Source organism: Chaetodon auriga, chromosome 17 (assembly GCF_051107435.1).
Source record: "Chaetodon auriga isolate fChaAug3 chromosome 17, fChaAug3.hap1, whole genome shotgun sequence".
Taxonomy (NCBI): Eukaryota; Metazoa; Chordata; class Actinopteri; order Chaetodontiformes; family Chaetodontidae; genus Chaetodon; species Chaetodon auriga.
Window position 1 is genome coordinate 14,340,320 of NC_135090.1, and position 20,461 is coordinate 14,360,780.

A 20,461-nucleotide genomic window follows, 5' to 3' on the forward strand; every position below is an offset into this window, starting at 1 on the left:
AGCTTCACAAAGCCTGGCTCTGGCTGTCTCAGAAGTTTCAATAGAAAAGCTCAGGGAAGTGTCCTTACACTGTGCTTTAATGGAGGATTCACCAGCCCTATGTTTGCAACCCTCATCCTTCAAGTCTTTTCTTTTGCTAATTGAAAAATGCTATTTGAACATAGCTCTTATAAAGCATAAATGTTGCTCAGAACTCTCAAAATACATAAACTCATTTAAACAGCACACAGCAACCTTTGTAGTGACAGACTCAGGCCGTCACCAAGACCAAAAGGAATCCAGTTTAGGAAAAGTTTCTTATTCTCAACAATCATTTTTTTTTTTTAAAGCTAACTTTATTTCATAATAAAATACCTCTGCAATGACTAATACTACAATTATTGACCATAATGATAATATTTCATTCCCATGTCATCCTTCTTAACTGATAAGAGGTATTTCTTTCTTCCTTTGTCATCAAGAACAGACCAAACAGATCAATAGCTGAGCCAGCATTTGAATAGTAAGATCTAAGTAAACACAGCAAACGCCCAGCAATTGAAAGATGAGAGTTTATTGTAGTAAGTGAAACTCTGAGACTCATATTTGTAAGTATTTATTCAAGAAATCAAAACATCCATGAGAAAGGCTGCCAAAAGCAGATGTAATTTTGTGAAATTTACTTTTTAGGATAACATCTGCAGTTTTGTTATTAAAGAAGAAAACAACAGACATCTGGTCTCTGATATTAAATAAATAAATGAAATAACCCAAATCCCACCAAGATGAATCAGGTGTTGGGTCCTGTTTTCACAGCAAAGGATAGATTGCAAAGGTGGCGATGCCGCAGAGATTATTCTTGTTTCTGGCAATTCGAATGAAGCCTTCTTCTCCCCACTCAGTCCCCCAACTGGAATCACAAAAACACTCACATTTCATATTTAATGTCAGTCATGTGAAGTCATACATTTCTTCAGAAGAGACAAATTCACCTGTTTTTCACGATCCAGAAGTCTTGTTCTCCTTCTGTGCCGTAGCCCACAACCAGAACAGCGTGATTTACAAACTTTGGGTTGCAGTTGGGAACGTTGTATAAACCTGAAAGATGCATAAGATTTGGGTTGGGTGGATAGTCGAGAAAATACATGTAAAGTAATATAATCTAGAACAGGCTGTCAGTGCCACACAAAGCTAATATGCTGTAAAAGTAATGCTATCCATTAAATTTACACAGACATGACAAAAAACAGCTTTCATTCACGACAACAGAAGTCTTTAGTTTTCCCAGGTATGACTCAAACCAGAATCAGGGTTCACAGCTACAGTCTTAACCCGTCACTCATCAGCTGACCCGTCTTTGCATTAAATCCTCACTTTCAGACGCCTCCAGCCTCACCTCCTCTGTAGAGGTGAAAGGATGGCAGCATGGCGTTCACGGCCACAGCGACCGGTCCCACTGATGCCACAACCGCCTGCAGAGTCTTCTCATCTCCTCGTGGGAGGATGTGGAAATCAGAGCAATAACCGGCCTTTCCCTTGACAGAATAGCGACATTTCCGATCCTACAAATAGAAATGACATTAAAAAATATGTTGTGTATCATTATTCAATCAAACTGGTAAATATTATGCATGTTTTATATGTTTTTTGTTGTCTAAAATACATTTTTCGGAAGTTATGTATCATGATTGTTATATAGTCGAAGATATCTAAAATCACACTATTATTAACTATTAAGTCAGAAACAGAGAAACAAGAAAGAAGAAACAAAAAACAGCAAAAAACAAGAAATAACAAAAAGCAACTCACAAACAAGAAACAAATACACAAAGAAGGAGGAAAAACAAAAAAGTAGAAACAAACAAGAACAAAGCAAAGAAAGAAAACCACAAACAAAAAGGAAAGAAAGAAAAAACAAAAAAAAGGCCCAAACAAGAATGAAACACAACAAAAGCAAAACATAAAACAACAACCAAAGAAACATGAAAGAAACAACAAAAAAATAAACAAAAAAGAAAGAAACAACAAACTGACAAACAAGAAACAAAGATACAAACAAACAAACAAACAAACACAATGTTAGCAGATGCACATCTGTATGTGGGCTCCCTGTTGATACAATAACCCCTGTTAACAGTTGGTATTGATGCTGCCTTCACTGGAGCTGAGCTGAGGGTGACCTGGTGTTCGTAGGGGTAAAAACTCTCCGAGTCTACGCCTCCGTTGCGGATGATGTAGCGGTAGGACTTGGAGATGTATCCTCCTCTGCAGCCGAGGTTACCGTCCTTACAGCTGCAGTCCACCAGGTTCTGTGGGCTCAGGGGAACCAGGACACCAGTTCGCTTCTTCATCTGACCCTCAAGAGCTCCCAAAGAGCTGAAGGCCCAGCAGGACCCACAGGAGCCCTTAAAATGTAGACATCATTTTTATTCTCACTGGTTATTCGTTAGATTGTTCTCATGTCTTTGGTTTAAAATAGCTGAAATCATCACTTACCTGGTTCCTAACTGGACTGACCAGGCCGCTCTTCCTCCAGTCCACACTCTGAGGTATCTGGAGGGCACTCACTTCCTTAAAAGTGCCATTTCTGACATTAACAGACTCCTCCAGCTTCAGGCCGTTCAGCTTCTCATTGATTTCTTCAGCTGTCTGAATAGAAGAGGCAGCTGGTAAATATATGGAATACAACGTCAAAGCTTCGTGATGACCTCTTCACAGCAGTGCTGTTCCAAACCTTAAACACATTTCATGTTGCAGTAGATGCTAAAATCTTTGGAAGAAGTTATTATTTTGTACACAGTGACCCTTCAGAGTCAGCAACACCAGCAGTCAATCATAAAATTAACCACAAGTTCCTCTGATTCTGATCAAATTCGAACTTCTGCTTCTACAAAGAGCCCTCTGCTTTTGTTGTATTCATTATGATACCACTCCAGGTCAAGCATCTCACTGCTTCCCCTTTGCATGTACATATACCTTTATGTAACTTTATTAGCTTTACCAGATGTAATGCTCAGAATGGACCAGCCACCCTGGATTAGATTAATCAGATTGTGTAAAGGAAGATTAGGGCTGCTCTATAGGTTAGGGTTTAAATTAAGCCAAAGAGGGTGCAGGTTTAAATGCAGCTTAACAGTGTTGGTGAGTGACGTCTTGCACTGGCAGAGGTCAATGAGTGTGAGAGCACTTCACACAGGAGCACGCAGGTTTTGAAGCATATGTCTGCACAGGTCGTGGGAGGGAGACCATTGATTTAGGTGACATAATGTGGACTGGTGCTCAGAAGGTTTGTCATGCAGTTTATATCCACCAGAGGTCTCTCTGATACATTTCTAGTGGAATGGTCAATGTGTGAGTGCTCTTTGTCAGCAAGCTGAATATTTTCAGTCTTGGATTATTATTTTTCTTCTGTTATGCTGCAGAGGAGTCTTTTATTGTCAGTATAAGGCTTCTTTAGTGAGTCTTGTTTGGGATGCGATGCGAGAAACTCAGCGTGTTTTCTGAGCAGGAGACTGAAAACACAAACTCTTTGATTCTTACCATGTCAGCCAGATGATTGAGTCCCATTGTGAAGCTGTGTTTTCCTGCTGAGGCCTCCTGGTTGTGTCTGAACACCAGCTGCATGTTCTTCTCCCACACTGCTCTCCTGAAAATGATCTCAGTCTGAAACACAAACACTGACTGAACGATCTGATGGTACATGTGTATTTATGTAGATACTGTATGTATGATGACAAATGCTTGTCACGTACCTGATTTTCATAAACCTTGTGATGTTTGATTTTCCACTCTTCCCATTCTCCATCTAAGACAGACAAAGTGTGGCCGAGGAGCAGAAAGGCCAAAGGCAACACAACACACAGCGTGTGCATCCTACAAAGAAAAAACAAAACGAGTCAGGTTATATGAGCAGATATGATGCTCTTATCAGAGTCTTACAAGGACTGAAACAGTTAGTCGAGGACAGGAATCGGTTGCTTTTCCCTTGTGAGGATTTGGCCCCTTTTTCTGGCTTATGTGAAAATAAACTGAACGTGTTAAGTTTCAAAAAGGATGAGCAAATGATCACTTTCTGTTTTATTTATGTTTTACACAGTGTCCCAGCTTTTTTGGACTCAGGGTCGAACATTAAAGACTGTTAGTGTTGCACAGAGCTCATGGAGTCTGGTCTAAAACCACATCCTACACATTCATGCCAGTACACAACTATAGAGGGCAAGGTCATGTCTGTTAAACCCCGATGTGATAAGTAAACAAGAATTTGAGATCGTTTATGACCATCTGAAGATTTCTTCACCTCAAAAAGGAGAAGTTCAAACCTGTTTCACTCTCATCTTCTTTCTCAGAAAATCTTTTCTACCTTCTTATAGCCTGTTCTACACCATGTAGCCATTAGCTTTGACAGGCATTTGATCTCAACTCAGAATATCAGCCATACAGTCTAAATGCACTGCTGCAGAGAAGAAGAAAGAGTTTTTACCTTTCACCTTGTTGGTCAATAATCAGCAGGGGTATTTAGTCCCGGTGTGAAAGTGCCCGCGTTCGTAACGAACCAGAAAAACTTCACACTTCAAAAGAGGAAGTGTGGTTTCCTCATACACACACTGTTGTTTTTAGTCCTTTTCTGCAGTGCATCTACTGTCTGCCTCGTCATGTGAATCTAATTTACAACCAGCTGCAGTGACTCCAAATGCCCTTCCAGTCCCAGAGGTCACAAAAGTTACATGGTGAAAATTCATGGAAATGAAACTGCCTGTGGAAGAAAATACATATAAAGAGGAAAAACAGTGAATGGGAAGTTTAATGATTAGCTGAGAAATTATTTGGCAAATCTATCAATGATTTGTGATAATGAACTGTGATGGATAAGAAATGACGTAATTCTAAGCATTTATCCCAATTTTCTCGTTCAGTATTAATCACCTCAACACTGAATTGTGTTTGACATTGACACTCGGGCTGAGCTTGTTATTTGGCAAAAACAAGAAAGCTCATTTCTTGCTGTGCTAAGTAATAATGATAGAAAATGATGCCAATTTATGAGCGTGTCAGACTGAGTTTGTGATGAAAGCTGTGGATAGTCTGAACTTTCTGAGGAAATTACATTCACACCATCGAAGCTTTTCACATTCAGACAGTTTTTAAGAGGAGTTTTTTTAATGGATGTGAGGTTGGCAGTGGTTTAAGCTCTGGTTTTCTCTTAGCTACAGCTATCTGGTTAGCTTAGCTTAGCATAAAGACTGGAAACAGGGGGAAACAGCTAGCCTGGCTCTGTTCTAATGGTAACAAAATCTACTTACTGCATGTACATTTCTTGGCCCAGAACTGTGTCTTGTCATCACTTTAGGCTGCCCTGCAACCAGCAGAGGCTTCAGGACCTTACTGCACCCTGCTGAGAAATAGTCTGGCATGTTATCTCCCTTAAATCTACAACATTTTGTTTTTTACTTTGGATTTTTGTACAAATGGTGTGTTAATTAGGGAGCTTTGGAGGTTCTGGTAGGCTAATTGTGTTACAGAGGCAGGCTACTTATTCCACCCTGTTTCCTCTCTTTATGCTAAGCTAACTGGCTCCTGGTCGTAGCTTCATGGCATGGTATCAACCTTCTGATGTAACTCTCTGCAAGACGGCTAATGGGTGTATTTCCCCAAATGCAGAACTCTTATGTTAAAAAGCTGACCATGTAAATGCAGTGTTGGTTGAAATTTGGCGTCTGCTGTGAATCATCCTCCCTCTCTCCCTCCCATCTCTGCCTGTGCTCTATCTGATTGCAACAAAAAATGTCCCAAAAATACTTTAAAACAGAGAATTACCCAAAAACCTCACAGCAGTCAATGCTACAGGGAGCCGCACTGACGAAACAATGCGATGCTTAAAAGACAAGAGGATATTATGCAATTAGGATTTGGCTGAGGCTGTAATTGGCCCTCATCACTGATCTTTCTCTCCCTGAATCCGGGCTTGGACCGAGATTCGCTGATGAACGCAGGTTCCCTGAGGTACCAGATGGTAAGATCCTGACTCAGCACAGGCTCTTCTTCTGTGGTGATCATGCACCTTTTATGTCAACACATCTCATAATCCTGCAGCCGAGCAGAGAGGCAGGCAGTTCTTCTCAAACACCCGATTGTTTTCATTTTATTTCTAACTCACACTGAATCTGGAGGGAGTGTGTGCTAATTGAACAAGTTGTTTGAAAAATAGGATTAACGAGGGGAGCAGTGTGGGTGTAGTGAGCAGCTACATCACAAATATATACTGGAAATGCACAAACAAACTGACAGCCAACGTTAATTACTCAAGTTTTTACAGATGTGGGTTAAAATGAAACATTCAATCACAGAGGGGAACACAAAACAAAGTCATCACATTTTTCTTGTCAGTGAGTCAGCAAATGTGATGTTACTACCCACCTCTTTTTATTGAGACTTGAATTATAATGCTAATTTTGGATTGAATTAGCTGAGGTGTTCAAAAATGACCTGTTATGTAATTGTAAGAGAATGGGATCAAATGGGACCAGTGAAAAACACCAGCATTCATGTAGTTACAGGTCTGATTATTTATTGATGCTATGATTGATGGTGTGTGGAAATACTGTAGCAAAACCTATGAAATGCCGCCCTGCAGGTGCAGATAGAATTACCTTCATACTTTATCCTGTAATGAGCATTTCCTAGGGTTTGACCTGTTGTGGTGAACTTTAAACTGATTTAAACCATGTCAGACCTGCAGAAACATATTCACATACTTAATTTACTTCCTCACATTGAAGCTCCTTGTACAGATTTCTCTCCGCCTGGTCCCCAATTTCAGCTAATACCCACAAATAACACCATAAATCTCTTTAACCAACCACATTAATATTACAGTGTAATCTCACCAAACCCATTGTATCTTTAATTACTGATGTTCACTTCACTCCTTTATAATGTGATATTTAGCTTATCAAGTCAATTAAATTTCTGAAAATTCACGCATTTGATTGCTCTGTGTTTTCTGTTACTTCATCTGATTAATTCATTTTTTGCCCATTTTCAGCCTTAAATGTTGAGAAATCCATTTTTGTGTCTATTCATATTGTCATGTGATTCTTTTATTGTCTTGATTCCTTTTTCTGTCTTATGTACATCACTTCCAGAAAGCAGACAGGACATTCCTTTATTTCTAAGTGTCACTGCTTCAGTTCATTTCCATCTGGTGTTGCTCCTAAATCTCTGCATTTGGCTGACCTGTTGCTGCCTCCTGTCATCCAGTGCAGCGTGTTGGATGGAGTCCAGGAGCTAGTGCATATAATCCCCCAGCATGCACCGAGCACCCGCACGTCCACAGCCAGGTTGTTGTTGCCATGAGGACAGCGAAGCAACAGGGGAACTGAGCGGCAGCAACGCGCTTCCTTCGGAGGATGAGCCTTTCAGAATGGGAGGATGAAGCTCTCTTGTGATGATATGTCTGTATGTGTCTCTCACATTGCAGGTTTCATATGGATGTATTTTTGAGGTGGACCTGACAGACCGAAAGATGCTCTCTGCTCTTTGAATTCTCTTTGCCTGATTCAACAATTTATCCTCAGACCATCTCAAACAAAACTTGCACTCTTTTGTTTCCTTTTACTATAAAATTGCGAAAATGGAGCTAACACAATGACAAGCCCTCCGGACTGACGAGACGGTGAGTTGCAATACTTGGTTTTCTCTTTTCCTCCCACAAGATTACTATAATTCTGAGTCTTTTTTAGTACAATCCATTGTGGTTGAGCTCTTGAAGTTACAGGCCACAGTAAATAACTGTGATTTCACTTTTGTACACTATTTTCACTCTCAAGCATGTGCGCTCCTTGGGGAGTTCAGGAGGAGTCAGCCTCCATCATTCAGTGCTCTGGGGATCTGCTGTCATCGCTGGCAGTCTGACTATGCAGCGTTACCCAGCTCCATACCCATAAGTGTGTCAGAAAAGATTACCTCCTTAAAAATATGCTCTTAAATACAGACACACATGATGTCACCCTGATTCACTCATGCATGAATGTTGGACTTTTTTTGGTGTTTTCCAGGTGAATTACCACAAGTTAAAAAAAAAATGTAAGCGTAAAATCAATTAGGAAGCCTTAGAGATTCCAGCAAAGCTTTAGTGATTATGCTTAATTTTATATTTAACATTTAAAGATGCAGCTCCTCCTGCAAAGTCTCAAGTCTTCAAGAAATCAGTCCCAGTCTCTCTGTCCTCTTCTCTCTTCTTATACGCTTCATACTGTTGCATCCTTCAGCATAACAACATGTGAGGAGAGCTGCCAGAGCTGCAGGTGGCATCACACTGCTGTTTCCTTTCTTTTTTTTTTTTTTTAGGACTCTCTTGGCAATTTAAATAGTTTGTTTCAGTGAGTCACACATGTTTTGATGAGCTGGTCCCTTAGTCATTTTGTACCACTCTAGTTTGCTACCTCATTTTTTTTTTGTTTTCACCTTATAAAACGATGATGTCTGTTTGAACATTCATATGACATGTCCATCACATTTTTGCATGACTTCCTACAAGTATCCCCCCCAGTTATGGTGTTACAAAACCATTGAACCTGGACATACTGTACTGTACACAGATATTTGCTTTTGCCGCCACCTGGTGGTGGATTTAGCAATGGTTCGAATAAAGTGGGAGCCTTTGGTGTTCATATGTTTGTCTTTGTCACAGAATTAACCCCTTGACCCTCACACAACTATCCTGCTAGTGTTTTGTATTTAATGTGAGTGGAGATGTATTTTGCAGCTTTATTCACTGCATTTGTTCAGGATCTGAACATCAAGAAAGTACCTTGTTATGCAAACTTTAACGTTTTGACCTTGTTCTGACTTTTGCTGCAGCCAAATGTCCTGTGGTGCTTGAGAAACAGAAAACAAGCTTAACAGTTTAACTAAAGGGGACATATTTTAGGACAAGCACAGATATATGAGAATTATGACTTTTAAATGGACCGATTGTGAGCATATTGATCTTCCTCTCATAAATTTTACATGTTGCAGTGGAAAAAAAAGCTGACCAAGACGAAAGGCAAAATATGATCTCTGCCTCACTAAGACTTTATTTACTCTTCACCAAATAAAAAGAGTCCCAAAGTCCCAAAATCAAATCTACATTTGCTTTGAGTAATAAAATAATGGTCCTTTAAACCAGCCTGCAAGCTGCTTCCACAGTGAACGCAGTATCTGAATAAACAAAATGTAAAATACTGAATGAATAAATAAGGAATATGTGTTCCCCTGACATTATGATTTGCCCAGAGAGAGATGATGTTTACAATAATTGAGGACCAACAGATAATTGAGCGGTTAAGTCCTCCATGTTGTGCAGGTTTGGATTTTCTCCCCATTTCTGCTTTCAAACAGCATTAATGCAACAACAACTGTGAGCCGACAACCTGTGCTTGTTTTTTTTTTATTAAATCCTGGTCGAGCTGTCAAGTTGAAATATAACTATCTGCAGGACTGGAGCCTGAAATAGCTTCAGTCCACAACTAGACACACTATTGTCCAGAATTAGACACATTTCTATCTATTATTAAATTTAAAGCCATTGTAAGAATGTGGCAAAGGAGGCATTTGGTAGTTTTGCTATTTCTCCTGACCAATAAGATGGTGGTCAGTGACAGGAGGTGGCTAAGGTGTCTCCTGTTTGTGTCAGGTGGATAGCAATAATTTGATTCCCTGTGATTTCATGCAATTTTGAAGTGCAAGAAACAGGTGAAGTGTGGACACAACCTGAGTGTGAAATGAGGAGACAGAAAGGAAGCAAGCAAGAAAACTTAATTTATGCAATACATGTAAAACAGAAGTTACAAAACGCTTTACAGGAAGAAGAAAGGGTAAGAGAGGGAGATGAAAAAGATGGAGAGGACAATAAATACAAACAAGGAGAATAAAGTGCAGCTACAACACATGAAATAAAAGGTATAAAATCAAGAGAAATCTAGTGGAGACAAACAAGCTTTTAGCTGCTTTTTAAGGTTGATTTGGCTCATCTGAGACTTGCAGGAGCTTGTTCCAGGACGGATGACGCAGCTGTTATCTCTGTAACTTGTCATCTTGGATTATTGCAGCACTGTAAACAACATAAATATAAACTGAAATCATTGACACTCACAGTTTGACAAAGATGATTCACTGCCATCTGACAACATTTGGCTACATCCTCCTTCACTTTCTGTCTTATTTTTTTCATCACTATTTGCATGTCTACAAAGACAAGGCGCTCCATCATCAGCTGTGTGGAAAATCGACTTCCTGTGCCTTCCGCTTTGAACACTGTCAGCTTTCTTGTCTTTGTGTGTTACAGAAAATCAAATTCCCCCCAATTCTACTGATGTGACGTCACTGAATATCATCACTCTCTCAGTCTTTTCACAGCTGTCTCTGTCTGTCACATGCAGGCAGGCCACCAGATGTTTGAGGGGACTGCCATCCACCGATGGCTGAGCTGGGGAGCTCTCTACCTGTTGGCAGCGGGGGTGACATTAACATCTGAAACACGGCAGCAGTGTCCACAGCCCTGCCGCTGCAACACCGCGTTGCTGGAGGTGAACTGCTCTGACGGCCAGTTTGCTGCAGTCCCCGACGGTCTCCCACAAGACACTAAACTACTAAACTTAACACATAATAAGATCAAGACTCTGGTGCGTCAGCAGTTCCAGACTTTGACACGACTTTTCGACCTGGATTTAAGTGACAATATAATGGTGATAATTGAAGTGGAAGCCTTTCTTGGCTTGCAAAGCCTGAGAACTCTGCGTCTTGCTCGCAACCGCCTGAAGATTATTCCCGTGGGAGCGTTTGCTGGCTTGCCAAAACTGCAGTTACTGGACATAAGCAGCAATGAGATCCTTGTTTTTTTAGATTTTACTTTCCGTGACTTGGCTGCCCTGCAGTTTATGAAAGCTGCAGGTAATGACTTAGTTTTCATTTCTCATCAAGCTTTTACCGGCTTGGCCAGTCTGCAAGAGCTGCACCTTGATGGCTGCAACCTGACCGCTGTGCCGACAGAGGCGCTCACACAGCTTGGTGAGCTGAGAAGTCTTCACTTTCACCGGCTGGGCCTCGCCACACTGCCAAATTACTCTTTCCGTCATCTGGAGCATCTTAAGGAACTTGTCATTTCTCATTGCCCCATGCTGGAGACCCTGTCAGGAAACAGTCTCTTTGGCCTAAATCTTACATCCCTCACCATCAGACACTCTAAACTCAGTGCTGTCCCATACATCCCTTTGCATCATCTTGTATATCTGGTACACCTTGACCTGTCTTTTAATCCAATCACCTACATTCATGGGAACCTCCTTGGAGACTTGCTCCGACTCCAAGAGCTCCATCTGGTCGGGGGATCACTGCTACGCATTGAAATCGGTGCATTCAGGGGCTTGACACATTTGAAACTATTGAATGTGTCTAGAAACCTTCTCAGCACACTTGAGGTGGGAGCTTTTCATTCAGTGGACGCCATAAAAACTCTGGGACTTGATGACAACCCACTAGCATGCGACTGCCGTTTGCTGTGGGTGGTGCGAAGACGACAATATCTAGACTTTGGTGGAAATTCACCGACTTGCACTACCTCAATCCAGTTGCAGGACTGGAATTTTCTAGATTTTACGGAAACGGAGGTTCCAGGCCTGCTCACATGTCGGCAGCCTCGTATTCTGAACCGCAAACCTCAAGAAGTGAGAGTAGATCAGGGACACACGGTGGTGTTTTATTGCAACGCAGAAGGTGACCCTCCGCCATCTGTCACTTGGCTAAACCCACGGATGAAACCTTTATCACCCACTGGTAGAATACGCGCACTCTCTAATGGCTCGCTGGAGGTTCGCTATGCTCAACCTCAAGACAGTGGTATGTATCTCTGTGTGGCCTCAAACGCGGCAGGAAATAACAGCCTGCCTGTCAGCCTGCATGTCCGAGCCTTTCCACCATCTTCCAAAAACCCCTTTCGTCTTAAAGGTTGGTTTGCTTTTCCGTCCGCCTCTCCAGGTGTGAACGGAGCTCAGAAAGTCCCATTTGATGTCAAGACGCTACTGATAGCAGCAACCATTGGGTTCCTCTCATTTTTCAGCTCTGTGAGCATCTGCTTCATTTTCATGTTTTTCTGGAGCAAGAGCAAAGGGCAAATAAAGCACACAGCCACAATAGCATATGTGCCACGAAGTGCTACGTCAGGTAGTAAAGGTGGGGCAGGTAACTCTACGGAGACGAGCAGGTTCACCATGAAACTAATATAACTCATAAGTAAAGAGCTGATTTTCAGGTGGTATGACTTGGTACATCAAGGGTTCGTACTCTGCAAAAAGGTAAAACTTTCTAGACAGAATTGAATTTTAGAGCATGTCAACTTTTCCTACAGAGATGACTGTTGATTAATTCATGTAAATGTGAGCATGCTAGCAAAGGCCTATGTTGTGCAAATGTGAAAAAGACGAGACATACAGTAAATTGTGCTGGTATGAGCCCTTCTGGATGTTAAGACGGTCATAATTTACATTTTTGGAACCTCCAACCAAGAGATGGACTTCAGTACTTTCATGAGGCAGAAACTCCACCATAACAAAGCCTGAATATGAAACAACCAAAGTAAGCAATGTTTAATGAGCATAATGCATGTAACATGTAGAGATGTAAATGATTCAGTTAATTGCTTGTTGCTTTTATTGCCCTTGCTAATGGTAATTGTAGATATAGACACAGTTTATGCACTCAGTACAGACAATGTACAGGAAAATAGCTCTAGGCTTGCTTGGCTGATTAACCTTATGGTTTATTGGTTTTGTTTGTTTCTAAACAACAGATGAGTATTAGACTTATTTATTGAAATAGTGTGTAATATGTAATATGTACCTCAGATGGTAGCCACCAGATAAGTGAGATATAATATGAACACTAATCTTATATTAAGGTTAATGTACACAACACTTACATCTTAATAGCCTGTCATTTCTACTTAATTTGATCATATATGTTTTGCTTGTATTTTAATATTGTCACAATTACTGCTATACTCATTCTTTAATGGATGTGTGTTCATTCCCCCATAAAGCGCTTCTTATGTGTGCTCCTTAAAGTAGCATTAAATAAAATTATTGTGCTTTCAAAAGTGTCTTTTTGTATTTTTTTTGGTGTGCTTATGGAGTGGTTCTTGGTCCAAAACAAACAAACAAACAAAACATGTAGATGCAGTGAGCATTGTGTTTGCTTTATGAATGTCTTAACTGTGCAGATTTTTATTTCACATCACATCAGGAAGTCCCATAACACTGAAAATATTTAAAATACATGCTACAGCAGCCAAGAAAGAGCCACATGGGCTGACAACAGCTGTAGGCTTAATCTGTCCATATGTGAACTACCAGCACATGTATCAGCCTACCTAATCCTTTTTGACAAAATTTAATTTAAACTTAAATCTGTAGCAGTGATCTGGGACCTCCAGCAGTGAGTGGACCCGGCTGCATTTGCTGTGACCCCCAAACAGCAAGTTATATAATTGGTTGTGTGATGTCTGATCAATTTAAATTAATGATTTATTGTAACACAAAATTAATAACTGTTAACCACAAAGTATGAGGTCTATGTAAAAGCACAGGGCAATCATATGATTTGTAATGTTAATTTCTATTGAAACACCACAATGACAAGACTTGAAATGAAAATATTAACTCATCACAATGAGGTTCATCCAATTTATGTTATTCCATGGCAATACATTAACCCTCTGAGAGCCTGACAGTATCTGTCAGTTACAAACACCAGCAGCCTTTTAAATGTATCAGCCAAATCATTCGCAAGTTAAGACATGAATGAATAAAACTATGTAAAGACAAACTATGCAGGCAGTAAGTTAAGAGCACTTTATTTTGAACATAGTTTCGTACGGTAGCCCGGAAGTACATCAACTGCTCCGGATGTGGTGGTGAGCTAAAAGAGGGCAGTGGGTAGTGTTAGCGGTTAGCTCTGGACTCAGCTTGTGTTACTACACAGGAACACTTTTTGGCATATTAGCGTGAATTGAAAGCGAATTCATAACTTAAATAATTATGGGTACGAACAGATTATTTAATTAGCGCAGAGAGCAACAACGACAGAAAAAAAGTCTCCCCAAACAGCCTATGACGGTTAAGTTAGCACAACATTAGCTAGCTAAACACCCAAACGTTAGCTTGTTAGTATTGTTTAGGAATTGCAGCAATGAGTCTGGTAGTTGGCCGCGAACCTAGAAAGACTGCGGGTAATCGCATGTCAAAATTACTGGATGCTGAAGAAGAGGACGAATTCTACAAGACCACGTATGGAGGCTTCAACGATGTGAGTAACCAAACTGAGAGCAAGTGAGCTAAGAAGTTAGCATTAGCCCCAAGCTAGCAGGTGGTCTCTTGAATAGCTGTTTGAAATCAACGTAATTAATTTATTTTCGTTATTGCCCGAAAGGGGTACACTGCTAAATTCAATAATATTAGGCATCGGAGTCAACGGACTATAAATGAGTAACGTTTCTTAACTAGTTTTATATGTATTTGTTATTGATAAGTGACAGGCGTAACATTTACCATCAATAATGGTCCATCACAGGTTATCACAGGCTGCGAAAAGAGTCTGACAGGACAAGTATTTATTCAGCATAAAAAACCTGCATGGTACCTACAGGAGTCTCTCACACCTGAAACATATTTCAGAGTTGTTGTTTTTTCATTTTCCTAAGGGACCTATTTGATTTATTGCTTACTGAATTAGCATGACCAGTCCTAATCTGACAGGCAACCATAAAGCCTTATTATTTAGTGTTTAAGCAACTAACCATCATTATATTAGCCTGCAACTAAAATGGTTCAAATTGTATCAGTATTGGAAACAATGCACCAACTGCCTGCATAGTATTACTGTCAAAAGAAATACAATTGACTTAACAGGTCGATAGCACTGTTTCTAAATGATTGTAAAGTACTCAATTTTCTTGAGACTAAGCTGTCTCATATAAAAAATAATACTAGAATCAGCTTAGTATAACACTAAACAGTAGCACACATTGCAATGCTGCTGATTCAACCATGAAGTTGGGTTAGGGTTATGCCCCCCAAAACAGTTTCAAACTTTTTAACATTATGTCTTTGTAAAGGTAGGATTTATTGCAGATGTACCTAATAAACTGGTGACTGAGTGGATGATCATGTGCATTAAGATATGATAGATATGCCAATGTAACTGTGTTCATGCCATCATTCCTGGTGATCCAGCGCCTTTGAACATGAAAACCACCATGTCAGTGTCCGAAACTGTGACCAAAACTCCAGAATGTCCTAGCCCAGTCTATTTTAACAGTTGACAAATTAGTGAAGGCTGGATTTGAATGCCAGCCTCTCCTACTTCACATCCAAGGAGAGAAGAAAGACTACAAAAGCTTCAAGCTATATTGTGTGTCAGAACATTATGCGCTATTATCTGATACTGCACCAGCTTAATTTAAAGCTTATATTTTCAGTTGCTGATTTGTATCCTCAATTTGCAGTCAAGCTAATTTCTTCAAACAGCTGCTGGCTCAAGGGTCCACTTGTGCAGGGGGATTTTGCTGCAGCTGCTCTGACAGTTCTGATGTTAGTCTCAGCGGAGGTTGACAAAAGAAATTTGATAAAAAAAAATCACAAACAAATCCTGCAATACTTAAGGCATCTCTCCTGGCACTTTGAGTAAACAGTGTGGCCATGCCTCTGCACATACTTACATATGAGGGCAAGTCTGACTTATAATGTCTGTTAAGTATTTTCAGCTTGTTGCTGATGTGGGTCTTTGTCACCACAGTTTGTTTGTGTTTGCATATGTTATCATGGTTTTCATGTCACCATGAAATACCTTTGCAGGTTCTTTCTTATCTATGCGATTAGTATTTGAGAGATTATATTCAGCAGATTTTAACACGCTATTTTTCTTCATTAGAGCTCTGATAGTTGTGTCATATATCTTAGAGAACTCATGTCAAAATGCAGATTTCTGGGACTCTTTTAGCCATTCCGCTTATAATGACCCACTTTTTCGTTTGTGAATATGATGAAGTTCCAAGAGAGTTTATGTTCTTGTACATAAGGTGTTGGTATTATTTTGTCTCCCCCTTGTAAATTCACTCCGTGAGCCCGATTGCTGTATCACCCAGGGATTTGCTTGGTGTCAACAAACACACAGAGAGCTGCCTCTCTGTATGTGTTTGTGTTACAGATCCGGCAGTGAGTGAGTGTGAGCACCTGAATTAAAAATAAACCCGCTTGGTGTACTGGAGTGATTCTCCCTCAATAAATCTCATAGTTTAAGAAGAATTTCAGAGAATTTAACTTGGCTGCACTACCCTGCCTGCACTAGTCTGATTATTTTAATTTGATAATCATTGTTTATTTAGATATTTATTCAGATTAGATAATGATAATAGGATAAGTCACCTGTATAAATTTGATCAAAGTATTATCAATGTAAATATAGAAAACCTCAGAGGAAATTTGGATTACCAAATTGACTCCAGGATGTATTCTGAGGCTTGTTGCATTATCACATAATCTGTTTCATTGTACTTGATAAATCGTTGAGTAAATGATGCCCTTTTGTTTCCTCTCAGGAATCAGGAGATGATGAGTATCATGGAGAACATTCAGACACAGAGGATGAGGTGGACAGCGACTTCGACATCGATGAGGGTGACGAGCCAGACAGCGACCAGGAGGAGGATGCACCTCGGAGGAAAAGTCGGGTCGTCACAAAAGCATATAAGGTAGCGACAGTCATACCTGAGATCTTTATAAATGACAATGCAGCAAAAATGATGTGCTCTTGTGACATAATAATTTGGTGACAGGTTCACGAAATGCACAGGGAAACTGTCGATTTTCCCTCTAAAACCAAATTTACTGGGATTCGACTGCCACCTTGTTTTTGTCCTTGCATTATCCCGTGAAGTATTTTCCTGAGCCGATGTGCACAACATATAAAATGTAGTTTACTTTCATAAAAAAAGCTGCTTTTTTACTATTCCTGCTCTGTAGCTGTACTGGAGCCGTTGGTTGCCTAAAGCCATCCTCTCAATGGGAGCAGAGAGCATAATTGTTTGCTTTCATCTGTGACTGTGGAATTAGAATTTGTTACTGTATGGTCACAAGCGGGCATTTGTAACTTTCATTGAGAAAAGAGTGTGCTTATTTTGCCCGTTCATCATACACACATGAAATAGATTTTCTGTTAATAGACTTTTTGTCTTTGTTTAATCCAAGGAACCTATAAAGGTGGCAAAACCCAAACCCAAAAGACCCTCTGAGGAGCAGAAGAAGACTGAGAAAACTAAAGTGGAGCTCAAAAGGAGAATTCCACAAGAATTCCAAGATTTTGGCGAGAGTAAGATTTCTATAAACCTACCTCCCCATAAATGAACCAAAAACACTTCTCTTAAATTGTTTAACACACTTTAACTCATGAATACATTTTCATCAGTATTCTTCATCATGAGGGTGTTTTGAGCTGTATGCCTTAATCGTTCTTTAGCTCGGAAGTCTGTGCGACAGTCCACCAGTGAACACACCAGAAAGACCAACCTGCGCTTGCAAGAGCGTCAGGATGCCCCTCGGAGACGGAGAGGCGCTCATCGTGACCGCCCTCTTACCCAGGAGGAACTGCTGGCCGAGGCCAAAATAACAGCCGAGATCAACATTCGATCTTTAGGTAAGAACATGTCGGCCAAGAGAGTTTTGCTTCCAAAATGTCATATATCATTGCACGGGCAGAAAAGAGAAGCAGAGCAGTATTTCCTCTGAACAGACATTAGGCCTCATGTAATTTCCTGCTGTGTTAAGTCCATAACCTCTCTAGCAGCTGTGGAAGTGTCAGTCTGTCAAAAGACATCATGACTCTGCGAGACACAAATGGTTTGTTTGGGGTGGTTACAGTATAAATAGAAATTTAGTTGATTTTGTCTTGGACCAGATGTCACTAGCTTTAATGTGAATCAATGTGGCCCATCTGTTTGGCAAAGAGACACAGTATCATAGTAAATATTGTATGATGATTAATTTCACTACTGATCGTTGTTACTTAGTCATTAATATGAATTTACCAATATATTGTTTCAGGTTGTTTCTCTTAATAACAGTACAGTTGACACATGGATTCCCCTATTCTGTTTACTTTGTGTATATAGAGAACTATGAGCGTCTGGAGGCAGACAAGAAGAAACAAGTCCACAAGAAGCGGCGATTTGAAGGACCAACCATCCGTTACCATTCAGTCCTGATGCCACTGGTCTCTCACTCTGTCCTAAAAGAAGAAAATGTAGATGTTGAAGGGTACGTATGTTTTAAAACATAATTTGTAAGACAGAACCCTGAAACATTTGCTTTTACTGACTTTTATGTCATTTGGCAACAGTTTGACCAAAGCGAAAGTTAAGATAAAAAGACACATCGATGAGGGGACCTTACATAGAACAGCAGCATATAGTATGTTTTTATGAAAATAGTCAATTTTGTCATTTTCCCCATTTCTCAAAGGTTGGATCAGGACGTCCCTCAGACTGCACCACAAAATCCCACCACGCCTTCCCAGCAGCCTGCCGGAGGCCTGTGCTCCCGTACTTACATAACTTTCAGTGACGACGAGGCTTTCGAGGCGGCCTTTCCACACAGCGCCCAGTCGAGCCCTCAGCTGCCCGTCCAGGAGGTTTGTCCTGTCACCCACAAGGCCGCACTGTACAGAGACCCAGTCACTGACATACCTTATGCTAACACACGAGCCTTCCGCATCATCCGAGAAGCATACCGTAAATACGTGGCTGCGCACGGATTTCCAAACACTTCGGGTGGGGTGACGGGACTTGACTCCTCAGCAGCGAAGGGTGCCCGCCAGAAAATGCTTGTCAAGCAAAGTGCTGTGGGAACATAGATTAGTCTCAAAAAGAATTTAGGAAATGCATCTTTGGTTCTTTATTAAGTGTGTTTGTTCACTGAGTGTCTTGACATGAGTAAAAACCAGAAGCAGCTGCTGGCCACCACCAGAGGTAAATACCATTTCTTCAAACAAATGACTACGTCTAGTCTGATCCATACAAAGAATCATTGGCACCACAAATTTGTTGTAAAAGCTAAAATTTTGCAGTCACTGAGATTAATATGTTATAATTATTGAAGCAATTCAAAGCAAAGACAAATATTTTCAGTGCTACGTTCGATAACAAAAGCAAAAAACTAAAGTTATCACAAACAAGTCAGCTGGTGCATTCCCCTAAACTGCAAAAAAAAAAAAAAAAGCCTTACTTGTGATGTGTCATGTACAGAAGCTCATTCTGTACATTGATACTCTGACAAATACACAAATACAGGCTGAGTGGATGGAAAACTGCAGGCTGTAGATCTCCATCTGAACACTGGCAGCTTTTTTTTGTACATCCCTTTTTTATTGTCAAGATATTTGCTTTCTACAAATGTACATATTTCTCAACAAAAATAAATATTTCAATCTTGGAATAATTCACATTTCCTCATTTTCTGAACTCTGGTTTATGTCACATTTCACAAACATGAAACACTGAAACAACAGCTACACTGAAAGGCCCACTGTGGAACAGCACACTAAAAACATGACCATCGTTTATTGTTTTAATCTGTAGTCATGAATTACAGCCTGTATCATCCCATCCTTGTCATATTAAAATTGATTTCATCTGTAATGCCCCTCACCACTTCAGATATACCCTGAATCTACAAAAACTGGGTAGCCAAACTGGTTTAATCTTGGTTTACCCAGAAGTCAAATGACTAAATTTCATATTTATATTTAAAGGCATTAATTTCACATTCAGACTAACCCCGTTTACTGCAATCACATGAGACGGCTTTAGGTGCAGAGGTTTAGTTTACTGCCTGTATCTGGCAAGTCATTGACACTTTTAATTAAAGCATTCAAAGCTGTAATTCCTCCCTGTTATTCCTCAATTCCTCCAACAGAACGATGAGCATAAAAATATGATAGAATTCAGTTTGTTATTGTCAGCAAACATCTATTTCTTTAACTTTTAATGCCCCAATTTTTAAATGTATAGTCTGATACTAGATTTTAATTCAGATTTCCAAAACCTACTTCTCAACTGGAGGAGCAAGACATCAGAGCCACATAAACCGCAGTACAGAATCTAATGAAGCCAGACAGCCGATTTGCAAGCATTTTGAATATGTTTGAGCTGGTCGTGAAGCTGTTAGAAAAGATGTTGTTTCTGTTCATGGTTAATAACAGAAAATTGTTTGACCTTCCGTCTCGGGTGTCACAGCGTACAATGCTGCTGTGTTGATCCCTCAAGGACCTTAAATGAGGTTTTCTATATTTATTCCCACAGGGCACAATAACAGAACAACAGTAGTCACCCTGAACGCCACTGAGTGCTTGACTAGCCTCAACACCTTTGACCCCTCACACACTGAACACAAATCAC

At 40.2% G+C, this 20,461-nt stretch overlaps 2 protein-coding genes and 1 pseudogene across 5 annotated transcripts; 2 read left to right on the plus strand and 1 right to left on the minus strand.

The window, feature by feature from the left end:
- Positions 1 to 532: 532 nt before the first annotated feature.
- On the minus strand, positions 533 to 7,330 carry ctss1 (cathepsin S, ortholog 1). 2 transcript variants are annotated; one of them, XM_076754239.1, is made up of 8 exons: positions 4,460 to 4,546; positions 3,732 to 3,852; positions 3,520 to 3,642; positions 2,476 to 2,628; positions 2,160 to 2,384; positions 1,376 to 1,541; positions 972 to 1,077; positions 533 to 889 (listed from the first exon to the last, which is right to left on the minus strand). In XM_076754239.1, exons 2-8 carry the CDS (start codon positions 3,849 to 3,851, stop codon positions 790 to 792), a joined length of 993 nt encoding a protein of 330 aa, XP_076610354.1. In that variant the 5' UTR covers position 3,852; positions 4,460 to 4,546; the 3' UTR covers positions 533 to 789. The 2 variants fall into 2 exon arrangements, with proteins under 2 accessions (XP_076610354.1, XP_076610353.1); XM_076754238.1 differs by lacking the exon at positions 4,460 to 4,546 and adding an exon at positions 7,213 to 7,330 and having other exon boundaries at positions 540 to 889.
- LOC143335092 (leucine-rich repeat and immunoglobulin-like domain-containing nogo receptor-interacting protein 1 pseudogene) lies at positions 7,301 to 13,111 on the plus strand (annotated as a pseudogene). Of its 2 annotated transcripts, none has more exons than XR_013078397.1 (3): positions 7,301 to 7,434; positions 7,616 to 7,651; positions 10,401 to 13,111. The product of XR_013078397.1 is annotated as a leucine-rich repeat and immunoglobulin-like domain-containing nogo receptor-interacting protein 1 pseudogene, transcript variant X2 (transcript). The 2 variants fall into 2 exon arrangements; XR_013078396.1 differs by having other exon boundaries at positions 7,328 to 7,434; positions 10,367 to 13,111.
- Positions 13,112 to 13,912: 801 nt separating this feature from the next.
- vps72a (vacuolar protein sorting 72 homolog a) lies at positions 13,913 to 19,506 on the plus strand. Its single transcript, XM_076753782.1, has 6 exons — positions 13,913 to 14,319; positions 16,610 to 16,762; positions 17,259 to 17,379; positions 17,527 to 17,703; positions 18,179 to 18,323; positions 18,528 to 19,506. The coding sequence occupies exons 1-6, from the start codon at positions 14,203 to 14,205 to the stop codon at positions 18,916 to 18,918; spliced, it is 1,104 nt and encodes a 367-aa protein (XP_076609897.1). The 5' UTR covers positions 13,913 to 14,202; the 3' UTR covers positions 18,919 to 19,506.
- Positions 19,507 to 20,461: the final 955 nt, after the last annotated feature.

What these genes read in the sequence shown, in the direction of transcription:
- vps72a (XM_076753782.1), top strand. Translation starts at nt 14,203, where the DNA reads ATGAGTCTGGTAGTTGGCCGCGAACCTAGAAAGACTGCGGGTAATCGC. An exon ending in TCGTCACAAAAGCATATAAG is followed by an intron (nt 16,763 to 17,258) that starts GTAGCGACAGTC and finishes GTTTAATCCAAG; the next exon opens with GAACCTATAAAGGTGGCAAA. An exon ending in GATCAACATTCGATCTTTAG is followed by an intron (nt 17,704 to 18,178) that starts GTAAGAACATGT and finishes TTGTGTATATAG; the next exon opens with AGAACTATGAGCGTCTGGAG.
- ctss1 (XM_076754238.1), bottom strand. Translation starts at nt 7,232, where the DNA reads ATGACAGGAGGCAGCAACAG. An exon ending in TCAGTCCAGTTAGGAACCAG is followed by an intron (nt 2,385 to 2,475) that starts GTAAGTGATGAT and finishes CTACATTTTAAG; the next exon opens with GGCTCCTGTGGGTCCTGCTG. An exon ending in CTTTCACCTCTACAGAGGAG is followed by an intron (nt 1,078 to 1,375) that starts GTGAGGCTGGAG and finishes TGCATCTTTCAG; the next exon opens with GTTTATACAACGTTCCCAAC.